At 43.2% G+C, this 23,154-nt stretch overlaps 1 protein-coding gene across 4 annotated transcripts in view; it reads left to right on the top strand.

The window, feature by feature from the left end:
* CALCOCO2 (calcium binding and coiled-coil domain 2) overlaps window positions 1-23,154 on the top strand; it is a 428,938-nt gene that overhangs the window by 171,995 nt on the left and 233,789 nt on the right. For all 4 annotated transcript variants that reach the window (XM_086924246.1, XM_086924247.1, XM_086924245.1 and 1 more), the window contains exon 6: window positions 11,597-11,845. In XM_086924246.1, coding sequence (XP_086780372.1) covers window positions 11,597-11,845 — 249 coding nt within the window. The remainder of the gene's footprint in view (window positions 1-11,596; window positions 11,846-23,154) is intronic.

The following is a 23,154-nucleotide window of genomic DNA, read 5'->3' as shown; positions in this document are numbered from 1 at the left end:
AAAACATAGGTTTCACACCAGTTATAGTTAGGAATTAGCATTTAAAAAACCTATTAAATTCACTGAAAAAACCATAGGTGTGACACCAGTTATAGTTAGCTGGAAATTTTACTGACATAAAACCATTGAAATTCCCACGTTATATAGTTAGTTGGACTCACTATAACTTGCGCGCCTGCAATGCACTACTGATGACGTCACATATTACATCACTCATGACATGGTCAGTGACATCACTCATGACATCACTGATTGCACCATCCTTGTGACAGAGTGACAGACCTCCTTTCAGTGTAATGTAACCCTTGAAACACATATTCAAAAATAGAAACTAACATTTTCAAAAAAATAGAGATACCCATACCAGTTTCAACTACCAATTCAGTAATACCACCATCTATATACACATCCACTCATTCACCAACAGTTCTATATAGACACTCATACATATATTCACTCATCATATGTAGTGAAACACCTATACATCCTGTTACACACCGACAGTCATCCAAAAGTTACTCACACACATAATCACACATGCAAATAAACTATTGAACATCCATTTATTTGCATATACAACTATACACACACTACCACCTTACTTCTAAGGAAACTTACACATACTTACTCTCTTAAACAATCACTTATAGAAACACATACTTATTTAAACAAGAACTCTTGCAATCTCTCACTCTCACATATACTCACTTATATACATCAATACTCACATATACTAGATTAAAACATATGTAGTTACTGATAAAGACACTAGTGAGACAGTCATTCACTCACTAACACACAAATATACACACTCATCCACCCATACAGTCCTGCACATATGCTGTCTTAAAAACACATACAAACAGTGAGTCAGTCATTGATGCATCTATGTGCTAAGTAACACCCCCACCAAACCATACAGACAGACACTCATACTGATACTAAAAAAACATCTAATAACCCATAGACACACACATGTAGGTACTCACCAACCCATGCAGCCACTTATACACAAAGTGAAACACTGATACAAACATTTAAATATTTAAACAATACTCGCTAATATATGTATTCACTAAGATACACTTAATAAGCCAGTTAACCAATCAATTTTTTTTTTAAAACATCCATTAAGACACCTATTTAAACATTTATTCTTTCATCGACCTTTACATATACATATATAAAACATATTTATTTTTCAGAAAGACACACATTCACTGGATGGTGTCATCAGTGATGTCATGAGTGGTGTCACTGTCCATGTCATGAGTGATGTAATATGTGACATCATCAGCAGTGCATTGCAGGCGCGCAAGTTATAGTGAGTCCAACTAACTATAACGTGGGAATTTCAATGGTTTTATGTCTGTAAAATTTCCAGCTAACTATAACTGGTGTCAAACCTATGGTTTTTTCAGTGGAGATATATATATATATATATATCTTCACTGAAAAAACCATAGGTTTGACACCAGTTATAGTTAGGTGGAAATTTTACTCGCATAAAACCATTGAAATTCCCACGTTATAGTTAGTTTGACTCACTATAACTTGTGCGTGCACTGCTGATGACGTCACATATTACATCACTCATGACATGGTCAGTGACATCACTCATGACATCTCAAATGACATCACTGATGACAACATCCTTGTGACAAAGTGGCAGACCTCCTATCAGCATAAAATAACCTTTGACACAGACATTCAAAAATAGAAACTAACATTTTCTTAAAAAAGGAGAAACCAATAGCAATTACAACAACTTATTAGGTAATTCCAACATCTACATCCACATCCACTCATTCACCAACAGTTCTATATAGTCACTCATGCATGTACTTACTCATCATATGTACTCATACACCTATACATCCTGTTACACACTAATACTCATCCATATAGTTACTCACACACAAATTCACACATGCAAATAAACTATCAAAAAACCATTTACTTGATTATACTGCTATATACACACCACTACACATACTTCTACAGAAACGGAAACATATTTACTCTCTTAAACAATCAATTATAAAAACACATACTCACTAACCCACCCATACACACAATCATCCACCCATACAGTCTTGCACACATTCTGTCTTCAAAATACATACAAATAGTGAGTCACTCATTCATGCATCTGTGCTCTAAGTAATATCCCCCACCGAACCATGCAGACACTGATACTGATACTCAAAAAACAACTAATAACCCATATACTCACTCATGTAGCTACTCACCAACCCATGCAGCCACTTATACACAAAGTGACACAGATACAGATATTTAAATATTTAAACATTACTCGCTAATATATGTTTTCACTAAGATACATTTAATAAGTCAGTTAACCAATCCATTTTACACAAAAAACCATCAATTTAGACATTTATTTACCCAGTTATTCTTCCATCAACCTTTAGCTATACATATATAAAAAATATTTATTTTTCAGAACAATACACATTCACTGGATGATGTCATCAATGATGTAATTTGAGATGTCATCAGTGATGTCACTGACCATGTCATGAGTGATGTAATAATTGACGTCATCAGCAGTGCATTGCAACTAACTATAACGTGGGAATTTCAATGGTTTTATGAGAGTAAAATTTCCACCTAACTATAACTGGTGTGAAACCTATGGTTTTTTCAGTGAGTTTAATAGGTTTTTTAAATGCTAATTCCTAACTATAACTGGTGTGAAACCTACTTTTTTTCAGTGAATATATATATATATATATATATATATATATATATATATATATATATATATATATATATATATATATATATATATAATTTCTATGGCAAAATGAAACCCCTCATTTTGTTCCTTTTCAAATTAAATGTATTAAGTGTTACCACTTTATTCCAATCAAGATGACTTCAGGTGTGACATACTTTTGTCATAAGTAAGACTGTTAGCGTTCTAGTTGTTCTTTAGAACACTCTGGGACATTCTGTCATTGGGCTATAGTTGGGCTACATCTGGCTGATATTTGGGCTACATTTGTTTTTTTTGTCTCTGGTGGCCATCTTTGGGCTACATTGGGCTACATTTGGTCTCTAACATATATATAGCCCAATGTAGCCTAATATATATTTTTTCAAAGTTAATTTTCGTAAAATCCACTGGAGCACATATCTTGAGACATAGCAAAGGCACATCGGGCTACCAGTCCCTACAATTTTGCCAAGTTTGGTGCAAATCCATTCAGCCGTTCGGGCTAAAAGTGAGTTTGACCGCCCTATGGAAATTAACATGGGGAAAACACGATTTGGGACTCCCCTTTTATCTCGGCCCCCGCTTGACAAATCCCCCCCAAACTTTCAGGGAAGGACCGGAGCTCCGCGAGGCAAATTTGAGGAAATTTTCAGGCAGATTCGTCAACCGACGCCAAAGTTATTCACAATAGAATTTTGAGATTTTGCATTGAAAAAAATCCTAACTATAACTACCTACTGGCAATCGCCAGTAAGTTTTTTATATATATATATATATATATATATATATATATATATATATATATATATATATATATATATATACTTTCCGTACAGTTCCATCCATGCGAAGTGAACTAGTTAAAAGTAGACCTGAGATCTATATAAAGACTAGCAGGTTAACGCCCAAGCATGGTTTCTTCAAATGCAATTCTTGCTGTGCATGAAAATTTGGAATTAACATCTCCTCATATTACACAGCTTTTTGTAACCATGCTATTGATGAAAGGGCTTTACACATGCAGAACTGATTATGCAGTATATGTTCTTCAATACACCTGTGGCCTACGCTATGTAGGTAGTACTAAACTACAGGTGCATGCTAGAATTTTACAACACTTTCGAGCTATTCTTAATTCTGACTAGACATACCAAGTGGCTAGACACTTAAATCCACACACAATAACTACTTAAAGTATATCCAATATTTTGTTATCGATGCAGTACAGGCACGCTAAAAGAGGAGGAAACCAGGAATAAATCTTACGTCAGCTTGAATCCAATTATATCATGGAATTCAATACTAAATTCCCTATGGGTCTAAACACTAGTGATGATTTATATAATTTTTTGTAATCACTAAGGGGTTGTTTACCCTGGTTCTAATCCAGTTGTTTAAACCAGTTTTCTCATCCAGCCTTTTAACCATGAATTTTTATTTGTGGTTTCTGATCCTAGGTATAACTATGACTGGCTGATCCTGTACATCCATGAACCTTTATCCAACTTGTGATGATCTGTTTTCTTTCTGTATACATACTTTTAATATCAATTAGTTTCGAAGCATTTGAGCTGTAGATCGTATGCTTGGCATAAGCCTGCCATCTAGTGTTGGGTCCAGATATTTGCACTTTGTTTTTCTTCGAAGAAGTCTTTTCCAGTCATGAGGTAGTTAACTCCTGCTTTCGGTGATAGTGCGCATGGGCATCGACTATTTTAAGATAGTTTTTTTCCGCCATCAGGTTATGACGTGAATTGCGGCGCTCTGGTTCGACACCGTTTCTTGGGTTCCCTTCAATGTGCAATCCACTACCCTCGACTGCATTGTTTCTCGATCGTGTTTCCTATTCTCCGTGAATCATTTAGACTCAAGGTCTTTGATCGGTAGATTTGTGGAGGGTCGTTGGGCATACCTGCATCAGGCCCGCTATCAGTCGATGGAACGGACTCCATTTAAATTCTGTCCAAGGTGTCGCGCTAAGTTTCCACGCACTGACTTGCACGAAGTGTGCAACCTGTGTCTATCCCCGGAACACGACGAAAAGGACTGAGGTGCATGTTGATCTTTTCGATCTAAGAAGACACTCTGTAACTGTCTGGCTCGGCGTCACAAAATGCATCAGCATAGTGGCTCTGCACTGGATATCTTCAGAGAAGACACTGACCCTGAAGAATCCCACGTGCAAGAAGCCACTGCAGAGGAGGAACACATTTCGGTGTCTGAAGCTGACACGAAAGACTAAGTAACACCGGGTCAATGTTCAGTGAGTACTGATACTCCCTTTCCCTATCACTTACTAAAGAAAAAGGCTCCTGCCTTTCCTCTGCCTTCGGGCCAAGGTCGGCACCCAGAAAAAGTTTCGAACCACCTGCCCGCTGGCACGGCACCGAAACATAAACCAAATCCTTCTTGCTCGGGATCGAGCCTTCCCCATGCAGGCACCGAACCGAAACCTTTGGCATCGAAATCCAAACCTGTAGTAGTGAAACTGTACTGAAAATAAACCTTTGGAGCCGAAACCTTTTATGCCGAAAATCTGGTGCCGGAAGGAAAAACACCCCTCTTCCATCTAAAGAGCCACGTTTCGACGTTCTGCCTGCTAACACAGATCCGAAACATAAGGTACTGGTTATTAATCCAGATACTGGGCATATTCATGCAAAATTACCAGACAAAAGGAAACCAGATTTACAAGAGGACTACCACATTCCTCTAAAACGCAAAAATGTCGGTACTAAGCCTTCTCCTCCTCCTATTACACCTCATTCACCCAAATTTAATCATTACACCCACAAATTCCCCACCACCACAGTCACTTGATCCACAAGATAAAGGGGACGGGGATACAGATAGAACACAGGACATTGTTCCTGATCCCTGGGAGGATTATAATACAGATTCCAAGACAGATACCGATCCGGATCTATACCCCTCCAAACCCTCCTCACCTGATGATAACATATAGTATATAGAAATACTCAATAGTGCTGCTCAGTACCATAGAGTAGAACTACATAAGGAGTCCCTTGAAGAGGATTTTCTCTTCGAGACCTTTAGTTCCTCTCAACGAGCAACACAAGCACTGCCTATGCTCAAGAGAATGCTTAAGCACGCAGGTGAGATATTTAAAGACCCTGTGTGTGCAAGGATTGTCACACCCAGAATAGATAAGAAATACAAGCCAGCCCCTACTGACCCCACCTACATCTAGGGTCTAGTCCCATTAGACTCCCTAGTAGTCTCTAACGCTTGCAAAAGATCAAACTCTCAAACCACAGGAGATGCCCCTCCTCCTCCTGATAAGGAGTCTAAACTGATAGATGCCTCTGGCAATCGAGTGGCTGAGCAAGCAGCCAATCACTGGCGAATTGCGAACACACAAGTTCTTCTAGCTTGCTATGACAGAGCTTATTATAATGAGCTAGAAAAATGTATTCAGTTTTTACCTGATGAATATAAACTAAAGCTACTGATCTAATCCAAGAAGGGAAATTAATTTCCAATACATCTATTAGGTGCGCTATAGACGCAGCTGACACCACAGCTCGCGCAGTCAACACTAGCATTTCGCTAAGCAGACACGCTTGGCCCAGAATTTCTGGGTTAAACCGGAGGTCCAAGCCTCTGTTCTAAATCAGCATTTTGATAAGGAGCACGAAAGAAGGATTCAGAGGTTGCTTAATCCATGGGGGCTTTTCAACTCCCTTCTAGACTCCTTTCATCGCTGCTTTTACAGGGGGAGCTCCAAGAACACATTATCAGAAAATCCCTCCTCATCTTACAAAGGCAATAATCAATCGCCCTCGTCAAGAGGTTACTTTAGAGGCGGATTTAGAGGGAATAATGGCAAGGGAAGAGGTAGAGGCAACTCAACACCCACTTCCCCTGCAAACAACAAACAGTGACTACCTTCCTCTACCCCTCGATCATTCCACTCCTGTCGAGGGACGTCTCTCCCAATTTCTACCCATCTGGAATACAATCACCTCAGACAGATGGTTATTCAGATAGTCCAATTTGGTTAATGTCTGGAACTTACCAACACTCCCCCAAACATTCCTCATAGATCACACACAATGTCACAAGAACATTTGAACCTTCTCAAACAAGAAGTTCTCGCTCTATTGAAAAAAGGAGCTTTAGAGCCACTCCCATAACAGTATCAAGGGGCCGGTGTATACTCCCTATACTTCTTAATTCCCCCAAAAGATGGCTCTCTCAGGCCTATACTAGACTTCAGAGATCTGAATCTATACATCCAATCAGATCACTTTCAAATGGTGACGCTCCAACAAGTGCTCCCGCTCCTTCAGCCAGGCGACTTTCTGTCCACTTTAGATTTAAAGGACGCTACTTCCATATTCCAATACACCCCGCTCATTTGAAATACCTTAGGTTTGTTGTAGCAGGACAACATTACCAATTCAAAGTGCTCCCATTCGGAGCCACCACTGCTCCCAGAGTTTTCACCAAATTACTGGCAGTAGTTGCTGCTCATCTACAAAGACAAAACATTCACGTCTCCCATACTTAGATGAGTGGCTCATTAAAGCCAGCTCACAAGCAAACTGTCTATAACACACTTAATTACAGTGCAGCTGCTCCACGATTTTGGATTCACAGTAAATCTGTTCAAGTCCCACCTCCAACCCTTCAATACGCAAACGTACTTGGAAGCCACTCTCGATATACAAAAGGCTCTGGCCTGTCCCAATCCGGCCAGGATCGGTAACAGTCAAACTCTAGTTTTCCAGTTCCAGACTCAACACTCATTGCCAGCTCGGGTATTCATGCAGTTACTGGGAATGATTGCGTCTTGCCTCTTAATAGTTCCCTATGCAAGACCTCAAATGCTTCCCCTTCAGGAATGCCTAGCACATCAGTGGAATCAGTCTCAGGGTCAGTTATCAGATCTAATGTTGGTGGATGGCCGCACTCATCGCTCTCTGCAGTGGTGGAATCCACAAAACATTTCCAAAGGGCGGCCCTTTATCGGCCCGGTTCCAAAGATCGTGCTAACAGCAGACGTATCGCTCACTAGTTGGAGAGCTCATCTCCAAACTCACACAATTCAGGGCATGTGGGTCTGCAGGAAAAGCAGCTTCACATAATTCCTCTATAGCTTCTAGCTGTATTTCCAGCACTCAAAGCCTTTCAAGTTCACCTTGTAGGCAAAGCTGTCCTGATGCGTACATACAACATGACAGCCATGTATTATATTCAGAAACAGGGGGAGGACGCACACTCTCCAGCTGTCACAACTTGCACAGATCATCTGGAGGTGGGTCATGCGTCACAAAATATATCTCCTTGCAGAACATCTTCCAGGAGTAGACAATCAGATTGCAGACCTGCTCAGCAGGCAAAGACAACAGATTCACAAATAGGAACTCCACTCTCAACTTCTCCTCCCGTTCTTTCAAGTGTGGGGCTTCCCAGACATAGATTTATTCGCCACACAATGAATCGCAAAATGCCCAAGCTTCGCCTCCAGGTATCCACACCAGGGCACAAGTCCTAAAAAAAGAAGTGGGGGGTTGCTGTCACCGGACGTGACGTCACGACAGGAAGTGACGTCACGAAAGGTGCAGAGCTCCTCATCCCAGAGAGGCCAAAGAGTGAAGTCCAGCTGTTTGGCAGGGGGGGCGGCGTCCCCCCCGGTAAAATGAGTGGGGGGATGCCATCCACCCGCGTGGTACCCCGACTCGAGTCCTGATCCACACCAATTCTCCAAGGACAATACACTATGGATGGACTTGTCAGACATATTTGGCTACTCTTTACCGTCTCCCACTCATTGCACTAGTGCTTCGGTAGCTCAGGCATACATCCCTCACACTAATCCTAGTAGCTCCCATATGGGCCCTTCAACCTTGGTTCACCACCCTGTTGGAGCTCTCAGTAATTCCTCATCAAAACTACATCTCACATCCAATATCCTCACACAAAGCTGTGGAGAGATAAGACGCCCAGATCCCAGTCATCTCAACCTTGCGATCTGGCACCTGAAGTCATAGAGTTTGACACCTCAATCTTACACCAGACTGCATGAACGTTATTAAAGAGACTAGACGTCCTACTACAAGGGCTTGCTATGCAGCAAAATGGAAGCGATTTGTTATTTATTGTAATGATAACCAGATCAACCCACTTGATACTTCAGTTCAAAACGTCATTTGCTATTTACCGCATTTATAATGTTCAAATTTTGCGTACAGATCCATACGCTTACATCTCGCTGCAATAGCCACATACCTTGAAAATAGACAACATCTGTCTTTTTTCAGAGTGCCTGTTAAGGTATGTATGGTAGGATTGAAAAGAGTTATTCCCCCAAGACTTCCATCTGCCCCAGTATGGAATCTTAATATTGTTCTCACCAGACTAATGGGTTCACCCTTTGAGCCATTGCATTAATGTGAACTGCAATTTTTCACTTGGAAAGTTACTTTTCTTCTTGCTATTACATCACTGAGGAGAGTGGGTGAGCTTCACGCACTAACCATAGAAGAACCATTTTTACAAGTACACCAAAACAAAGTGGCTCTTCGGACTAATCCTAAATTTCTACCTAAAGTAATTTCTGCCTTCCATATCAACCAATCTGTTGAGTTGCCTGTGTTCTTCCCTCAACCAGATTCTGTGGCAGAACGTGCTCTACACACCTTAGACGTTAAAAGAGCGTTGCTCTTTTACATAGAAAGGACAAAATCTTTCCATAAGACTAAACAACTCTTTGTTGCTTTTGCTCCACCTCACAAAGCAATCCCATTTCAAAATCAGGTATTTCAGGGTGGATAGTCAAATATATTCAGATATGCTTTGCAAAAGCAAAAAGAACCTTAACAATTCCCCCTTGAGCGCATTCCATTCGCAAACTAGGGGATTCTATGGCTTTCTTAGTAAACATCCCCATAGCTGACATCTGAAAAGCTGCAACATGGTCTACACCGCACACATTCACAAAACATTATTGTGTAGATGTGTTAGCAAGACAACAAGCTAATGTAGGCCAGGCAGTTTTTCAAATCACTGCAACAGCTTCAGGTTTGTATAGTCTATGCAAAGCATGTGATCTACAGCTCACATGCCAAGAACGGAAAATGCTACTTACCCAGTATGCGTCTGTTCTTGGCATGTTATGTTATGTTATATGGTATTTATAAAGTGCGCGGCTACTCCAAGGAGTGTCTCGCGCTGAAGCAAAAGACCACATAACAGCAAACGGAGAGAAACACCACAATGCAGAAGGCTGGCCGGAACCTACAGTTGGAAAAGCCAGGTCTTTAATTTCCTCCTAAAGGTGAGGAAGTCCTGTACCTTCCTAAGAGAAAGAGGTAGAGTATTCGATAAGCGAGAGGCTACAGCTTGAAAGGATCTTCCCCCAATCCGGGACAAAAAGACCTTGGGCGTAGAGGTCAGAAGCTGCGTAGATGACATTAAGGTGCATTGAGGTGTATAGTGTTGGAATCTTTTCCTGAGGTAGGGGGCCTCCATCTTGTGAAAGGCTTTGAAGACCAAGACCAATGCCTTAAAATGGATTTGTTTCCGAACCGGAAGCCAGTTAAGGAAGACAGCAGATGGGTCGTGTGTGTCCTAGGTCCTGCCCAAAAAAATGTCTCAGGCCGCCGCATTCTGCACCATCTGCAGACAGCTGAGCAGGTACACCGGGAGGCCCAAGTACAGGGAATTTACGTAGTCCAGTCTTGAGACCACCAGAGCCTGAACAACCATCTTTCTGTGAGAGACTGGAAGCAGGGGGAGGAAGTTTTGCAGCATTCGCAGAACCCCAAAACAGTTTCCGGCCACCAATTGAATCTGTGCCTTCATGGAGAGGTTAGCATCCAATTTGACCCCTATATTTTTTACCGTAGTAACTGGTTCTGAGGGGGGGAGACATATCTTGCGGCCAACAGTTGTGCCATGCTTCACAATAGCTAGAGCCAAAGAAGATAATCTCTGACTTTTCAGATTTACACTTCAGTTGGTTTTCTCTAAGCCAGGAGAATACCTCAGATAGACAACTCTTGATTGCATCGCCATTGAACTCAGCACCCTTCTCACATGTGAACACCAGTTGGGTGTCGTCTGCATATGATATCATTTTGGCACTGTGCTTCTCGGCAAGGAATGCAAGAGGGGCCATATACAGATTAAACAGAGTGGGGCTCAAAATTGAGCCCTGTGGTACTCCGACATTTATGGGAGGTATGTCAGCGGTGAAAGGAGGGGGCCAAATAGTTTGTAGACTGTTGTTTAAGAAAGAGGTAAACCATCTCAATACGGTTCCTCCGACCCCGCTCTCCTCTAGTCTGTGCATAAGTCTCTAATGAGACACAGTGTCGAAGGCCGCAGAAAGATCCAACAACACCAAAACCGCATTGCCTCCTTTATCCAATGTGGCTTTTATAGTTTCAGCAACTTCTGCTGTTTCCGTGCTGAAGTTAGCCCTAAAACCCGACTGACTTGGGTCCAGAAGATGGTTGGCCTCCACGTACGCAGTGGTACCTATACCTGTTGCAGTAATATCTTACTTAGATACAAACACATGGACATCTCTATTCTACTACTCTTACTAACTCCATTATCACCCTCTACAGGAAAACAATCTAACAATGGAGTCGATGCCCATGTGCACTATCAAACAGCAGGGTCATACAACTGCACTCAATAAAAACTTGTTGAGATTTTGTGGCATCAAAATTGCTATAGGAGTTCATCTTAGCTTTTTTACACAGCTGATATATTTATTCCCAAAGCTACAAGTCATGCAGGACCTCTAGTGATCTTTTCTGCTCCCCCAGTCCAGGGTGCCAACTCATAGCCTTTGCGGGTGCTCTTTTTTCATTCTAGGACACCCTAAAGATTCTTGGAAAGGAGAAGGTGGACCTTCAGAGCCAGAATGAGGATCTACAAAGCCAGATCGAAAGCCTGCAGAGCCAAAATGCAGATCTGCAGAGCCAGAACAAAGGTCTGCAGAGCGAGTACATGGATCTGCACAGCCAGGTCGCAGACCTGGTCCCCTCTTCTCAGCTGGAAGCTGTCCATGCCGACCTTGTAGCTGCTAAAGAAGAAATTGGAAAGATAGCCAATCAAAAGCAGGTAAAGAGCAACATGAAACTAATCGTGCTTCACAATCCCCATGACTACTATACAGCATGTTAGAATGGCACCATCTGTTGGCAGTGAATGAAACTAATTTTTTCAACTTTTAACTGTTTAACTGTTATTTATTTTTGAGATTTATAAAGCGCTCAAATACCCGAGGGTGTCTCGGCGCTGAGGACAACGGCATCTGATAATGAATAAAGTCATTGATTTAAATGGTATCTTGATTCTTATCAGGCACAGCTTTCCTGGCCAGATCGGAACCCTTTCACACTGGAATCTGTTCCAAATGTCTTTTTGACTGTAAAGACCTGCACATGGTGATGCCATTCTGCATCTGTTTCTAATCCCTCTCTCGCATTTATACCCCTTGTATATGTAAATCCAGTATTTGTAAAGCACAAACAATTGCCCGAAGGCGTCAAGGCGCTGGGGGCCGTCGGGAAAATTAAGCGAGCTATTGCCCAGAGTCACATGGTGCTGAGTTGACCTGCCGCGGTTGCCGGGATTGAACTGTGAGCCACCATGCTCCGGAGTCCGATGCCCTGGCTGCTGCACCACACCTCTTCCCCTTAGCTCCTTTTAGTGAAATACACAGGCCTTGGTAATTTATATTATTATTGTCTCCATTCCTTTTGTTATCAGGCATAAGTCACATCTTCACAATTTCTAGACATGGTAGGTTTGTGTCTCATTTAAAAAACATAGGGCTCTGCTGTATTCCTCAGAACCTGGGCATACATGCACGTTGTATAGAACAATGATTCCTACTTAAAAATTCAAAGGAAAACGTTTCCACCTTCCCTTAGTATTTTCCTTTTTACAAAAAGAGAAAAGACCAATGTTTAATGAAAATAAATGAATTATAATTCATTCAAATTGGTTATACTGATATGAATATTCTTCTGAAAAAATGTAATCGCATTTGACGTGGTGCCTATGGATTCAGGTGCATAGCGATGACAGAGTGCTAGATATAGTTACAAAAAACTACACAATTAGCTCTGATGAGCTCCAGATCATTGGATTGCATCACTTATTAAGGTGGATTTGTACCACAGGATTCCATACCATGGTCAAAAGACATAAAAGTATAAGCAGTCCAAACATCTAATATTGTTGCTGTTTCGACCCCTCATGGTGATTTCCATGGTGTCTTCATCAAGGCAAATGGTAAGAAACACTTAAGTCAAAAGGTGAAAGATATTGAGGAAAGACTAACTACCTATTTTTCATGGCCCGTCTGTCTAGCATGATGAGTATGAAACCACTCGGATACTTAGGATTATACTTTTAAGATACATGCTTCTGGACCTTATGGATAGTTAGTCTTTCCATGATTTCTCCCACCTGTTTGCTGAGGTGTATATTTGCCTGCGTTCTGATGAAGACCCCATAGAAATATCCACCGTAAATCATATTAGAGGATGTAATGTTATTTTACTTTTCTAATTTTAGGAAACAAAATACAAGTTTTCTTTCCAATTGGGTGCCTGCCATATCTGTGCTGCTGATCTTGAACCAATCCGTATCTCCCTAATTCTGTAAAGCTTCCATTTTAGGTGTTGCACATTTTACTTTAATTTCATCCATCTATCATTGACACCTTATTTTGCCAGCTTCAATTTTAACAAAGGACCTTATTTAGAGTTTAATGCTCCATCTAAACACCTGTATGGTGTCTTTAGTTATTTAACACAAAGTAGGTGTACGGTGACAGTGGTACACAGAACCGTGTACTAGGAGTCCCAAGATTATTGGCTTTGGTGCAAATGCAAACTTTGCATGACTACAGCCTTAGATTCCTGTCTTATGAGAAGTCATCCTTAATGGAAGAGGAAACTTCACACACTTATTAGTGTCATTCTTCATCATAGGAATCCTCTCCCCACCCTGGTAGGACAGTGCCAACCCGGCGGACTCAACCTCCTCGAAGACTGACTAATTAGGAGGGAGTTATTGCATAAATCTTACTAGACAACACCATGTAACAGGGGATCCAGATGAAAATTCGAAAAATACCTTAGAGTCCCTGGGGAAGTCTACGTTTATTAGTAGGACACTAGTTAAGATTAAAAATGAAAAGGTTTGAGTACTAGAGTTTAATGACTCGCACCCAAGAACATGCCAACATGTTTCTGCCCACTATTGCTAGCCTAAAAGGTCTGGGGCATTCATCAGGGTATATGGATCCCTTTGTAGAAAACCTACACAAATTCTAAATAGAATTGGTACAGTTGATTTACGGTGGATTCCTACGTGGGTCCACCCATATTTTCCTACCTGTAGGTAAGTATTCTGTCTCTATAGTGTAGGGGATAACAGTGTCATGGTCACAGAGGAGGCGGGGTCCTTTTTAGTCACACATTCGTCATAAGGTAGACTCATCTATTTAACCTACGCCAAGTCCCGCTCTATGCCGTGGTACCATGGTGTCTTTAGTTAGCATCTAACTATAATGCCACGGACACAGCTGATAGGATGTTTGCCATGTTTTTGCATAGAGTACTCTGTCTTCTAAACCGTAGATGAGGCCCACAGTCTTTATAGACTGAATCAGTAAAATACCATCGACGGTGAGCAAAAAGTTACACATCCCTTCACTATTTTAGGGATATAGTTTTAGATTGTGGAGTAGCAAAGACAGCCAGACTACCCTGAAATAACTCGAAGCAATATGAAATATGTTTTGCTGTTCTGTGTTAGAGTAATATAGCTTAATAGAAATGAGCTTGCAAACCACTACTGGCAAAAGCCCAAAACCTATAGCTAAATGGTTGCTCTGACAGGCTCCAAAATAAGAAAGCGAACATTCCAAAGTGGGCTACTTTTTTCTGGTTAAACCATGCTTCGTTCAGGCTGTACTGGTAATTTTCTGAATTGCCTTCAGAGGAGAGGAAGAGTGGGTCGCACAGCAAACAGTAAACTTCTTTTAGAACCGCCTTCAGTTAAGTGGGAACTCGGTACCAAGTGGCTAGTAATATCGACAAGAACCTGCTGTGTTGGCAAGAAAATTGCAAAAAACACAGTTGATGGACAGAATGCAGCACAATGTCTTGCATTCACCCCAGTACAGAGATCTGGGCCTAAATCCATCGTTTTTTTGCACTCCACACCACCCTAGGTCAGACAATGGCTATATGCAAATCAGCCTTGACCCTGTGCCTCATGGGAACAGTCCAGCCCGAACTACCAAGCCATGTCTTTCCTAGACCGGAATCAAGCATCCAAGGACCGGTTTCTGGCTATCAGCCTTCTTCAGCCTGGATAGCTTGACTCCAGTAATGTGGAGAGCCTGGGACTCACGTCTGAGCATACCCAGCCCACTCGGGGTGAAAATTGCAAAAAACACAGTTGATGGACAGAATGCAGCACAATGTCTTACATTCACCCCAGTACGGAGATCTGGGCCTAAATCCATCGTTTTTTTGCACTCCACACCACCCTAGGTCAGACAATGGCTATATGCAAATCAGCCTTGACCCTGTGCCTCATGGGAACAGTCCAACCTGAACTACCAAGCCATGTCTTTCCTAGACCGAAATCAAGCACCCAAGGACCGGTTTCTGGCTATCAGCCTTCTTCAGCCTGGATAGCTTGACTCCAGTGATGTGGAGAGCCTGGGACTCACTTCTGAGCATACCCAGCCCACTCTGGGTGAAAATTGCAAAAAACACAGTTGATGGACAGAATGCAGCACAATGTCTTACATTCACCCCAGTACAGAGATCTGGGCCTAAATCCATCGTTTTTTTGCACTCCACACCACCCTAGGTCAGACAATGGCTATATGCAAATCAGCCTTGACCCTGTGCCTCATGGGAACAGTCCAGCCCGAACTACCAAGCCATGTCTTTCCTAGACCGGAATCAAGCATCCTAGGACCGGTTTCTGGCTATCAGCCTTCTTCAGCCTGGATATCTTGACTCCAGTGATGTGGAGAGCCTGGGACTAACGTCTGAGCATACCCAGCCCACTCGGGGTGAAAATTGCAAAAAACACAGTTGATGGACATTATGCAGCACAATGTCTTACATTCACCCCAGTACAGAGATCTGGGCCTAAATCCATCGTTTTTTTGCACTCCACACCACCGTAGGTCAGACAATGGCTATATGCAAATCAGCCTTGACCCTGTGCCTCATGGGAACAGTCCAGCCCGAACTACCAAGCCACGTCTTTCCTAGACCGGAATCAAGCACCGGATTCTGGCTATCAGCCTTCTTCAGCCTGGACAGCTTGACTCCAGTGATGTGGAGAGCCTGGGACTCACGTCTGAGCAAGTGTGGCAGGGTATGCTCAGACATGAGTCCCTTGCTCACTTTGCCACTGGATTCAAGCAAGCCGGGCTGAAGACGGCTGGAATGCCAAAAACCGGTCCTTGGAAGCTTGTTTCCGGTCCAGGGAAGACATGGCGGTTCGGGCTGGACTGTTCCCATGAGGCACAGGGTCAGACTGTTTTGCATATAGCCATGTCTGAACTGGGGTGGCAGAGTGGGCTAAAGAACGGTGTTGGATTAAACCCAGATCTTTTGACTGGGTGTGATTGTTTGATTGATTCTGATGCTCCGTCCATCACCACCCCCTTTTGTACCGCTTTTGGCCGCCATAAGTGTGGCAGCGTATGCTCAGACGTGAGTCCCTTGCTCACTTTGCCACTGGATTCAAGCAAGCCGGGCTGAAGACGGGTGGAATGCCAGAAACCGGTCCTCTGAAGCTTGTTTCCGGTCCAGGGAAGACATGGCTTGGCGGTTCGGGCTGGACTGTTCCCATGAGGCACAGGGTCAGACTGATTTGCATATAGCCATGTCTGAACTGGTGTGGCAGAGTGGGCTAAAGAACGGTGTTGGATTAAACACATATCTTTTGACTGGGTGTGAGTGTTTGATTGATTCAGATGCTCCGTCCATCACCAACCCCTTTTGTACCGGTGTTGGCAAGAAAGGCATCTTTGGAAGCACTTATACCAACTGCTAAACTATATTAATCCGGCCACTTTTAGAGGTCTCTGGCACCTTTGTACCAAAGATCCCAGAAGGACACGGTTTTGAACATCCGGAGGAGGTCTGGTCCTGGTTGGGCTTGGCTCCCCAACTCCCTGCACGTCTTCTGGGCGCCACGATCCTTTCATGATTTCATCCTGAGAGGTTCGGTTGGTCGTCCCTTGGCTTCTCTCTACAGACATCTGAATTGGTGCCCTAAATTAAGACATCCTGATATGGGGGAGCCATTTTGTTTTCACTCTGCCATTTTCTTCTTAATTTTTCAGTATATTTTCCATTTGAGTGTTTACCTGGTTGGTAGTGCATTTTGGTCTAGATTGGTGGCCTGCCCTGGGGTGAGGTTCTCTCTGTGTGCTACTGGCTGTGCAATTGCTTGCTAAGTCATTATGAGAGCGGGGTGGTGCACTGGAGTTGGGTCGGGTGAACGTGCCTATATACTACTGATTTTGTCTGTTTGGCTCTAGGGAGTGGGGAGGGGTGGTGTGTGGTTAGGAACATGGCTTCTATCCATTCCTTTTCCCGCTATTCTCTCTTCTGTATTCTTCTGGTTTCTTTCTCTTGCTGTTAGGAGTGAAGCTAGTTGGTGTCCAACGGGATTTTCGGGGGGGGGGGGAGGGGTGGGGGGGTGTTGATTTGTTTGTTTTATGCCATTAGTGTGCAGGCAGGTTGGGCTCAATGATTTGCACTTGCCCTTCCTTTGCATATGCTGGTCTTGATATCTACATATTGATATCCTGGAACATTAGTGGTCTGGGTACCTATACTAAGAGATATAGGCTAATGTCCTTCCTGCATTAGAATGCTGTGCAGAATGCATGCCTACAGGAATCTCACCTCACAAACTTAGAGGCCCCAAAATAGGTCAAGCTCTTGAAGGGGCATATGCACTTCTCTAATTTTTCTTGGTATGCCAGAGGAGTACTTATATGGCTTGCGCCCTGGTGTTCTCTTTACACTGAAATACATGAATCCCAACTTTGAGTGACGTTTTCTCTTACTACAGGGTAGACTGGATGGGTATGATAGAGCCATAAGAAATTCCTGTGTGCCTAACATTGATGACACACAATTTTTCCCCAAGTTCCTGGAGGTCCTTAGGTCTGCCGTAGAGGGATCACTTCTATGGGTGGGTGACTTTAACTGCGTCTTGGATGGTGGTCTGGACAGGCACCCGCCTTGTTCGACCACTAAACCCAGGATGAGGCTCTCCCTCCGGGAGGAAGTGGCTAATCTGGGACTTCATGATATTTTGAGGGCTGCTCATCCTGATGTGTAGGAATTCACCTGGTTTTCCCCTACCCATAACACACATAGTCGATTAGACCACTTACTGATCTTGGATTCTTTGGAGGGGAATGTGCTCCTCATGACCCACCTGTCTCAGTAGCTTTCCGACCATGCCCTGGTGCTTTTTGAGTTTGGCTGGGGTTCTGCACTTCACTCGCTTCTGGCTTGGAGCCTGGCCCCTAAGATTCTTCAGGGCGTGGAGGGGTGGGAGACCCTCACAGGGGCACTCTCAGAATACTTTGACCTGAATTGGTCCTCTATACTACATCGCGTGACGAAATGGGAGGCGCTGAATGCGGTGATTCGGGGTTATTGTGTGGGGCTCTCTAGAGAGGTGTGGAGGCTGCTCCATTTCGAGCTCCTGCATAGAGAAACTGAATTGGCACTCCTGCAGCAGCAGGTACAAGCCAACACCTTCGGGCCCCGAACAGAGCAGTCTGCCCTGTGTTATGTTGAGGAGGTGAGGGACCTGTTGCAAAAATACACTCTTAGATCCCACCACCTACACCTTCACAGGGAGGTCAACACTTCAGGCCACCTTTTGGCCTGGCTCCTTAGTAGGGAGACTCCTCGCTTACCAGGGCTCTACCTTCGGGACTCAGCAGGCAGAGATGTCCGCACCCAGAGGGGCATCATTGAGACCTTAAGGACTCACTTAGGGGGCATCTATGACAGTCTTCATCTGCTGCCTCAAGCTTGCGTTAATGCTTTCTGAGTCTAATGCCCCTACGTCGCTTAGAGGGAGGGAGGCTGTCTCTTACCTGGATGCAGACCTCCCCTTGGAAGAGATTTGTGAAGTACCCCGGCGACTTCTTCGTGACAAGTCGCCGTGTGGTTATGGTGCCAGCGGAGTTTTGATAGGCTTTATCTCCTTCCCTCTTCCAACACTTGCTGGAAGTATACCTGGAGGGACATAGCGCTGGGGTCCTATCTAAAACTATGCAGGAGTGTTATATCTCCAATGCTTAAACCAGGGTCTGAAGACTCGGATCAGTCTTTCAATAAACCTTTGTCGGTGATTAACACAGACACCAAAATCCTTTGTAAGGCTTTCGCCCTCCGGCTGGGTCCTGTCATGCCTAACTTGGTTCATGAGGATCAATGCGATTCATTTCTGGTCGTAATACCACTATGAATTTAAGGCGACTGATCCATGTCTTGCACAAGGTGGAACATACAGAGGACAACCTTGCCTTTGTTTCCCTAGATATAGCTAATGCCTTTGTTATTGTGGAGTGTACTTACTTAATGCAGGGCTTGAGCTCTATGGGGATTAGTCCTCTGTACCGTTCCTGGGATTAGTTGTTACGCAGCCCATCGCCACAGTGTGAGTGGGTGATTAGTTATGTTCTGAGACCTGGCCCATTAGTGGAGGCACACGACAGGGCTGCCCCCTGTCCCTGCTCCTCTTTGCTCTGGCCATGGAGCCAAAGGCCATTTGCATTACCGTTGGAGCCACCACTCATCTAGTATCGTTGTATGCGGATGAGACACATTTATTTATCTACACTGCACCATTCGCTTCCTCAGTTGCTAGACTTTCTCAATGAGATACAAGGGAAAAGGGTCCCAGACAAAGAACAAATAATTACAATTTGATACACTTATTTCAAGAAACCAAATTATTAGAAGCAAAAAGATTTATTTCAGAATTGCATATATTACCTTTCATTGGTTAGAATACTTCAAAATGTTTGAACAAACTTTATGTATATGTGCCCACATACACAACGGGGAAGGGAGGTGAAGTGAGGGAAAGTGTCGGGGATAAAGTAGGATTTAGGGGGATAGTCAGAATCATTCAGTGACCGGTATTAATCATAGTTTCAAAATCAATGTTCATGTGGTTCCTTGACCCAAGGACCACAGTATAACGCTCGTATAGAGTCCAGAAATCAAATGATGTAGACCACCTAACTCGCCTTCAGCTGCTTTGGTCTAGCTTGGGGGTAGGAGTTGGTGATGGTTGTATGGTCTACGTTTCGACCCAAGAACCGTGTAGGATAGTAGTCCTTACAAAAAGGGTCTTCTTCAGGACAGAATGGTTGTGGGTGGGCAACCTCCTATCGCACAGGAAGGGAGGACCAGGATAAATTGTAGATCCTGGATTCTCACGGAACTTGTAATTTGTTCCTTACGGGCGCTGTTGTGTGCTCTTGAAACACGAGTCAATCTAAGGTGGCAGGGACCTGGATGTATTCCTGCTGTAACATGTGCTTCTACATGCTCGAGAAGCGCGTATATTCAGTGTATTATATAAACCAGAATGTCGCTTATCTTGGACCTCTAACTTAATTCATATGGTCCGCTTGTGTGGCTGGATAAAGTGCCTCTAAAGGGTTCTGGAGGCGTCTGGCACAAGGAAGGGTCGATATTAGCTCACAGGGTCACCTGCCTTCACAAGAGTGATGGGACGGTAAAAAATGTATCAAAGTTGCCTGTCAAAAGAAGAAACTCCATTGAAAAGCAGTGGGCACCCAACACTGATTTTGCACCCTGGTGGTGTATGTTTGGTGCTGCTTTCTGCCCTCCCTTCCCCCCTGTGTTGGTCCTGACCCCCAAAGCTTGGCCCCTGCAACCGTGGGCAAGCAGTGTGGCTCCAGGCACCCCCAGTCTCCATTGAAACGCATTGGGCTGAACTCCGACTTTCATCTCTGCCGCCAGCTGCCCATGGGGCTCTGGGGGTGAAGTTTTGGTACTCGCTGACCTTTGAGCTCGAAGACAGGATTTGTAAGTGTGGTACTTACCGTTTAAACCACATTATTGTTTTTCCCACAGGATAACATTGAGCTGCTTCAAAAATATGTCAACTTTCGGAAGTATTCTTATTTTAAAAATGTACTTACCTTATTGCGAAGATCTTGGTCTTAAAATAAAATACAAACAAAGTTTATTTTTCTAAAATTGGTGTGTGTCTTCGTTTTGAGTCTTGTGTCCATTATTGGCCAATGTTTTGGAAAAAATGTCTTACACTTTGCGTTAGGCCTAAGCCTGCTCACCCACACTGCCAGTAATGGAGCACTTTGGGTTTTACATTGAGCCCTGTAAACTTTTGGGAAACTCCTGGACTGCGCACGGTATAACGACTTAGTGAGCATAACATATATTGTGCCAGTTTCCTACACCAATAAAGAATATTATTTTTTAAATTCCAGAATGGGTTTTGCTAACCTTCACTAATACATCTACAGCCCTTTATCTGGCCATGGCAAATCATTTTTGAAGACACTCCGCCCTTGGTAACACTTTTCTGGTGATCTGTATATGCCAGTGTCTCACACTTTCAGTTTCATCTTCACACAAAGGTGGCTTGGTCAAGGCCATATCCATAGAAAAGAACCTCCAGGTCGGTCAGCATCCATTATGAAGTTGTGGATTTCCCCTCCCTTTGCTTGCAAAATGTAAAGTAAGGCTAGAAACAATGATTATTGTTCACATTAGGCAAAATTCCCCCTGTGCTGTGGTTCTGAGCTCTCCGTTGGCCATGATTCGAATGATACTTCTGATTTCCAGCACTTTCCCTCATTTACCGAGTTTCAATAATAATCATCTTTGAAATTCCTGGCGTTGTAGGAGTTTTGGGAGTGGGCCAAGTGACAGACTTGATGATCTCTGGACACCAATTACTACCATGTTTTCCAAAACCACTTGGATGGGAGGAGTCTCACTTAGGCTGTTTATGCTCCTCTTTTTCAAGAGTCTACTCAGTCAAAGTAAGATGGCTTAGCTGTTTCCCACTTGTTTTGCTGTGTAAGTCAAAGGTATTGGAAATTGAATAAACAAGTAAAAATGCATGGTTTATAGCACATCACAGTTAATGAAATATAGAGAATCCAGGCATACATTTAAGCTTGTCTTCTAGTTTCATATTGTCTATGGTCCCGCTCTGAGTGTCTGGCCTCTAGGCTGTCCCTATTACCTCCCTCTGTTTGGTGTATCCCTAACCTTCCTCCACTATGTTGGTTAAACAAGAAGTTTGTACTTGTCTTTTGCCATTCCTTCATTCCCCGCTCTCCATCTTTATCAATGTCTTTACATAAATTAAATATGAGACCTTATGTTTTCTGACTCGTTTCTCTTAGCATTTCCTGAATTACTTGTGTGCTTTTACCTGAATATCAAAATTCACACCACTTCTGTTACCCCTGTTGCAGTGACCAGGTAATCTGGGCTATCTTAATAGTTTGAGGGTGCATCTCCAGCCTGCAGAGTACTCAGTGAGTTTATCTCATCTCACATGTGTACCCCCACTGCCACAACCCATACTTTCATGCCTTTTGACAAAGATGCTTTCTGCGACTTTAGCTGCAGAATCGGTTATGTTCTGTTAATTTTGTTTAGCACACTAATCAGCCAAGAGGGTATCCAGGCTCTTGGATTTACTATTCTTCACTTTGCTGGAATGGTCCCATGGGCGACCAATTTGTGCTGCATTTCCCTTTTCTCTGCTTGGGAACTGTTCCCAGTAATTTTTATTTCTTACCTAGTGTGGGTAGTTCCCAGTAGCTTTTTGTAGCCTGGCCAGAGCTTCTTTGCCAGAGTTCTTGAATCTTATAAAATTGCCAAGCCATGTAGTTGCCTGTTTCCCTGTGAGAGGCGGCCATCATAAATTTTGACCAACTTTATTGGGGCTGAATAGATCCCCTGTAAATAATTACATTTCACAAGTTTACCTGCATGCAGGCCTTCTCCCAATGTTCAGGACATTCAGTTCCCTAATCCTTTCTAAGCTTTAACAGCTGCCCTGTGTTGTCTGCTGTCAAGGCTTTGTACATCCGACAGACCAAATTCCCTCCATCCGCCAGTGCTTGTGCTTGTAATTGTGCCAACTTCTTTTTTTCATCCAAGGCTTTCAGAAATGTGGTCCGAATTTCTTTAGCTTTTCTGGTAAGATGCTGCTATTGCAGGAACCTCTCTGATAGTACCCTTTACTGATTCTGGGCCTTTCCAACCATCAGAAATGTTGTACTGTCACAGATTTCTTAAAGCTTCACAAACCTTCAATGTCCAACA

Source organism: Lissotriton vulgaris, chromosome 5 (assembly GCF_964263255.1).
Source record: "Lissotriton vulgaris chromosome 5, aLisVul1.2, whole genome shotgun sequence".
Lineage (NCBI taxonomy): Eukaryota > Metazoa > Chordata > Amphibia > Caudata > Salamandridae > Lissotriton > Lissotriton vulgaris.
This window is presented reverse-complemented; position numbering and strand designations above follow the sequence as displayed.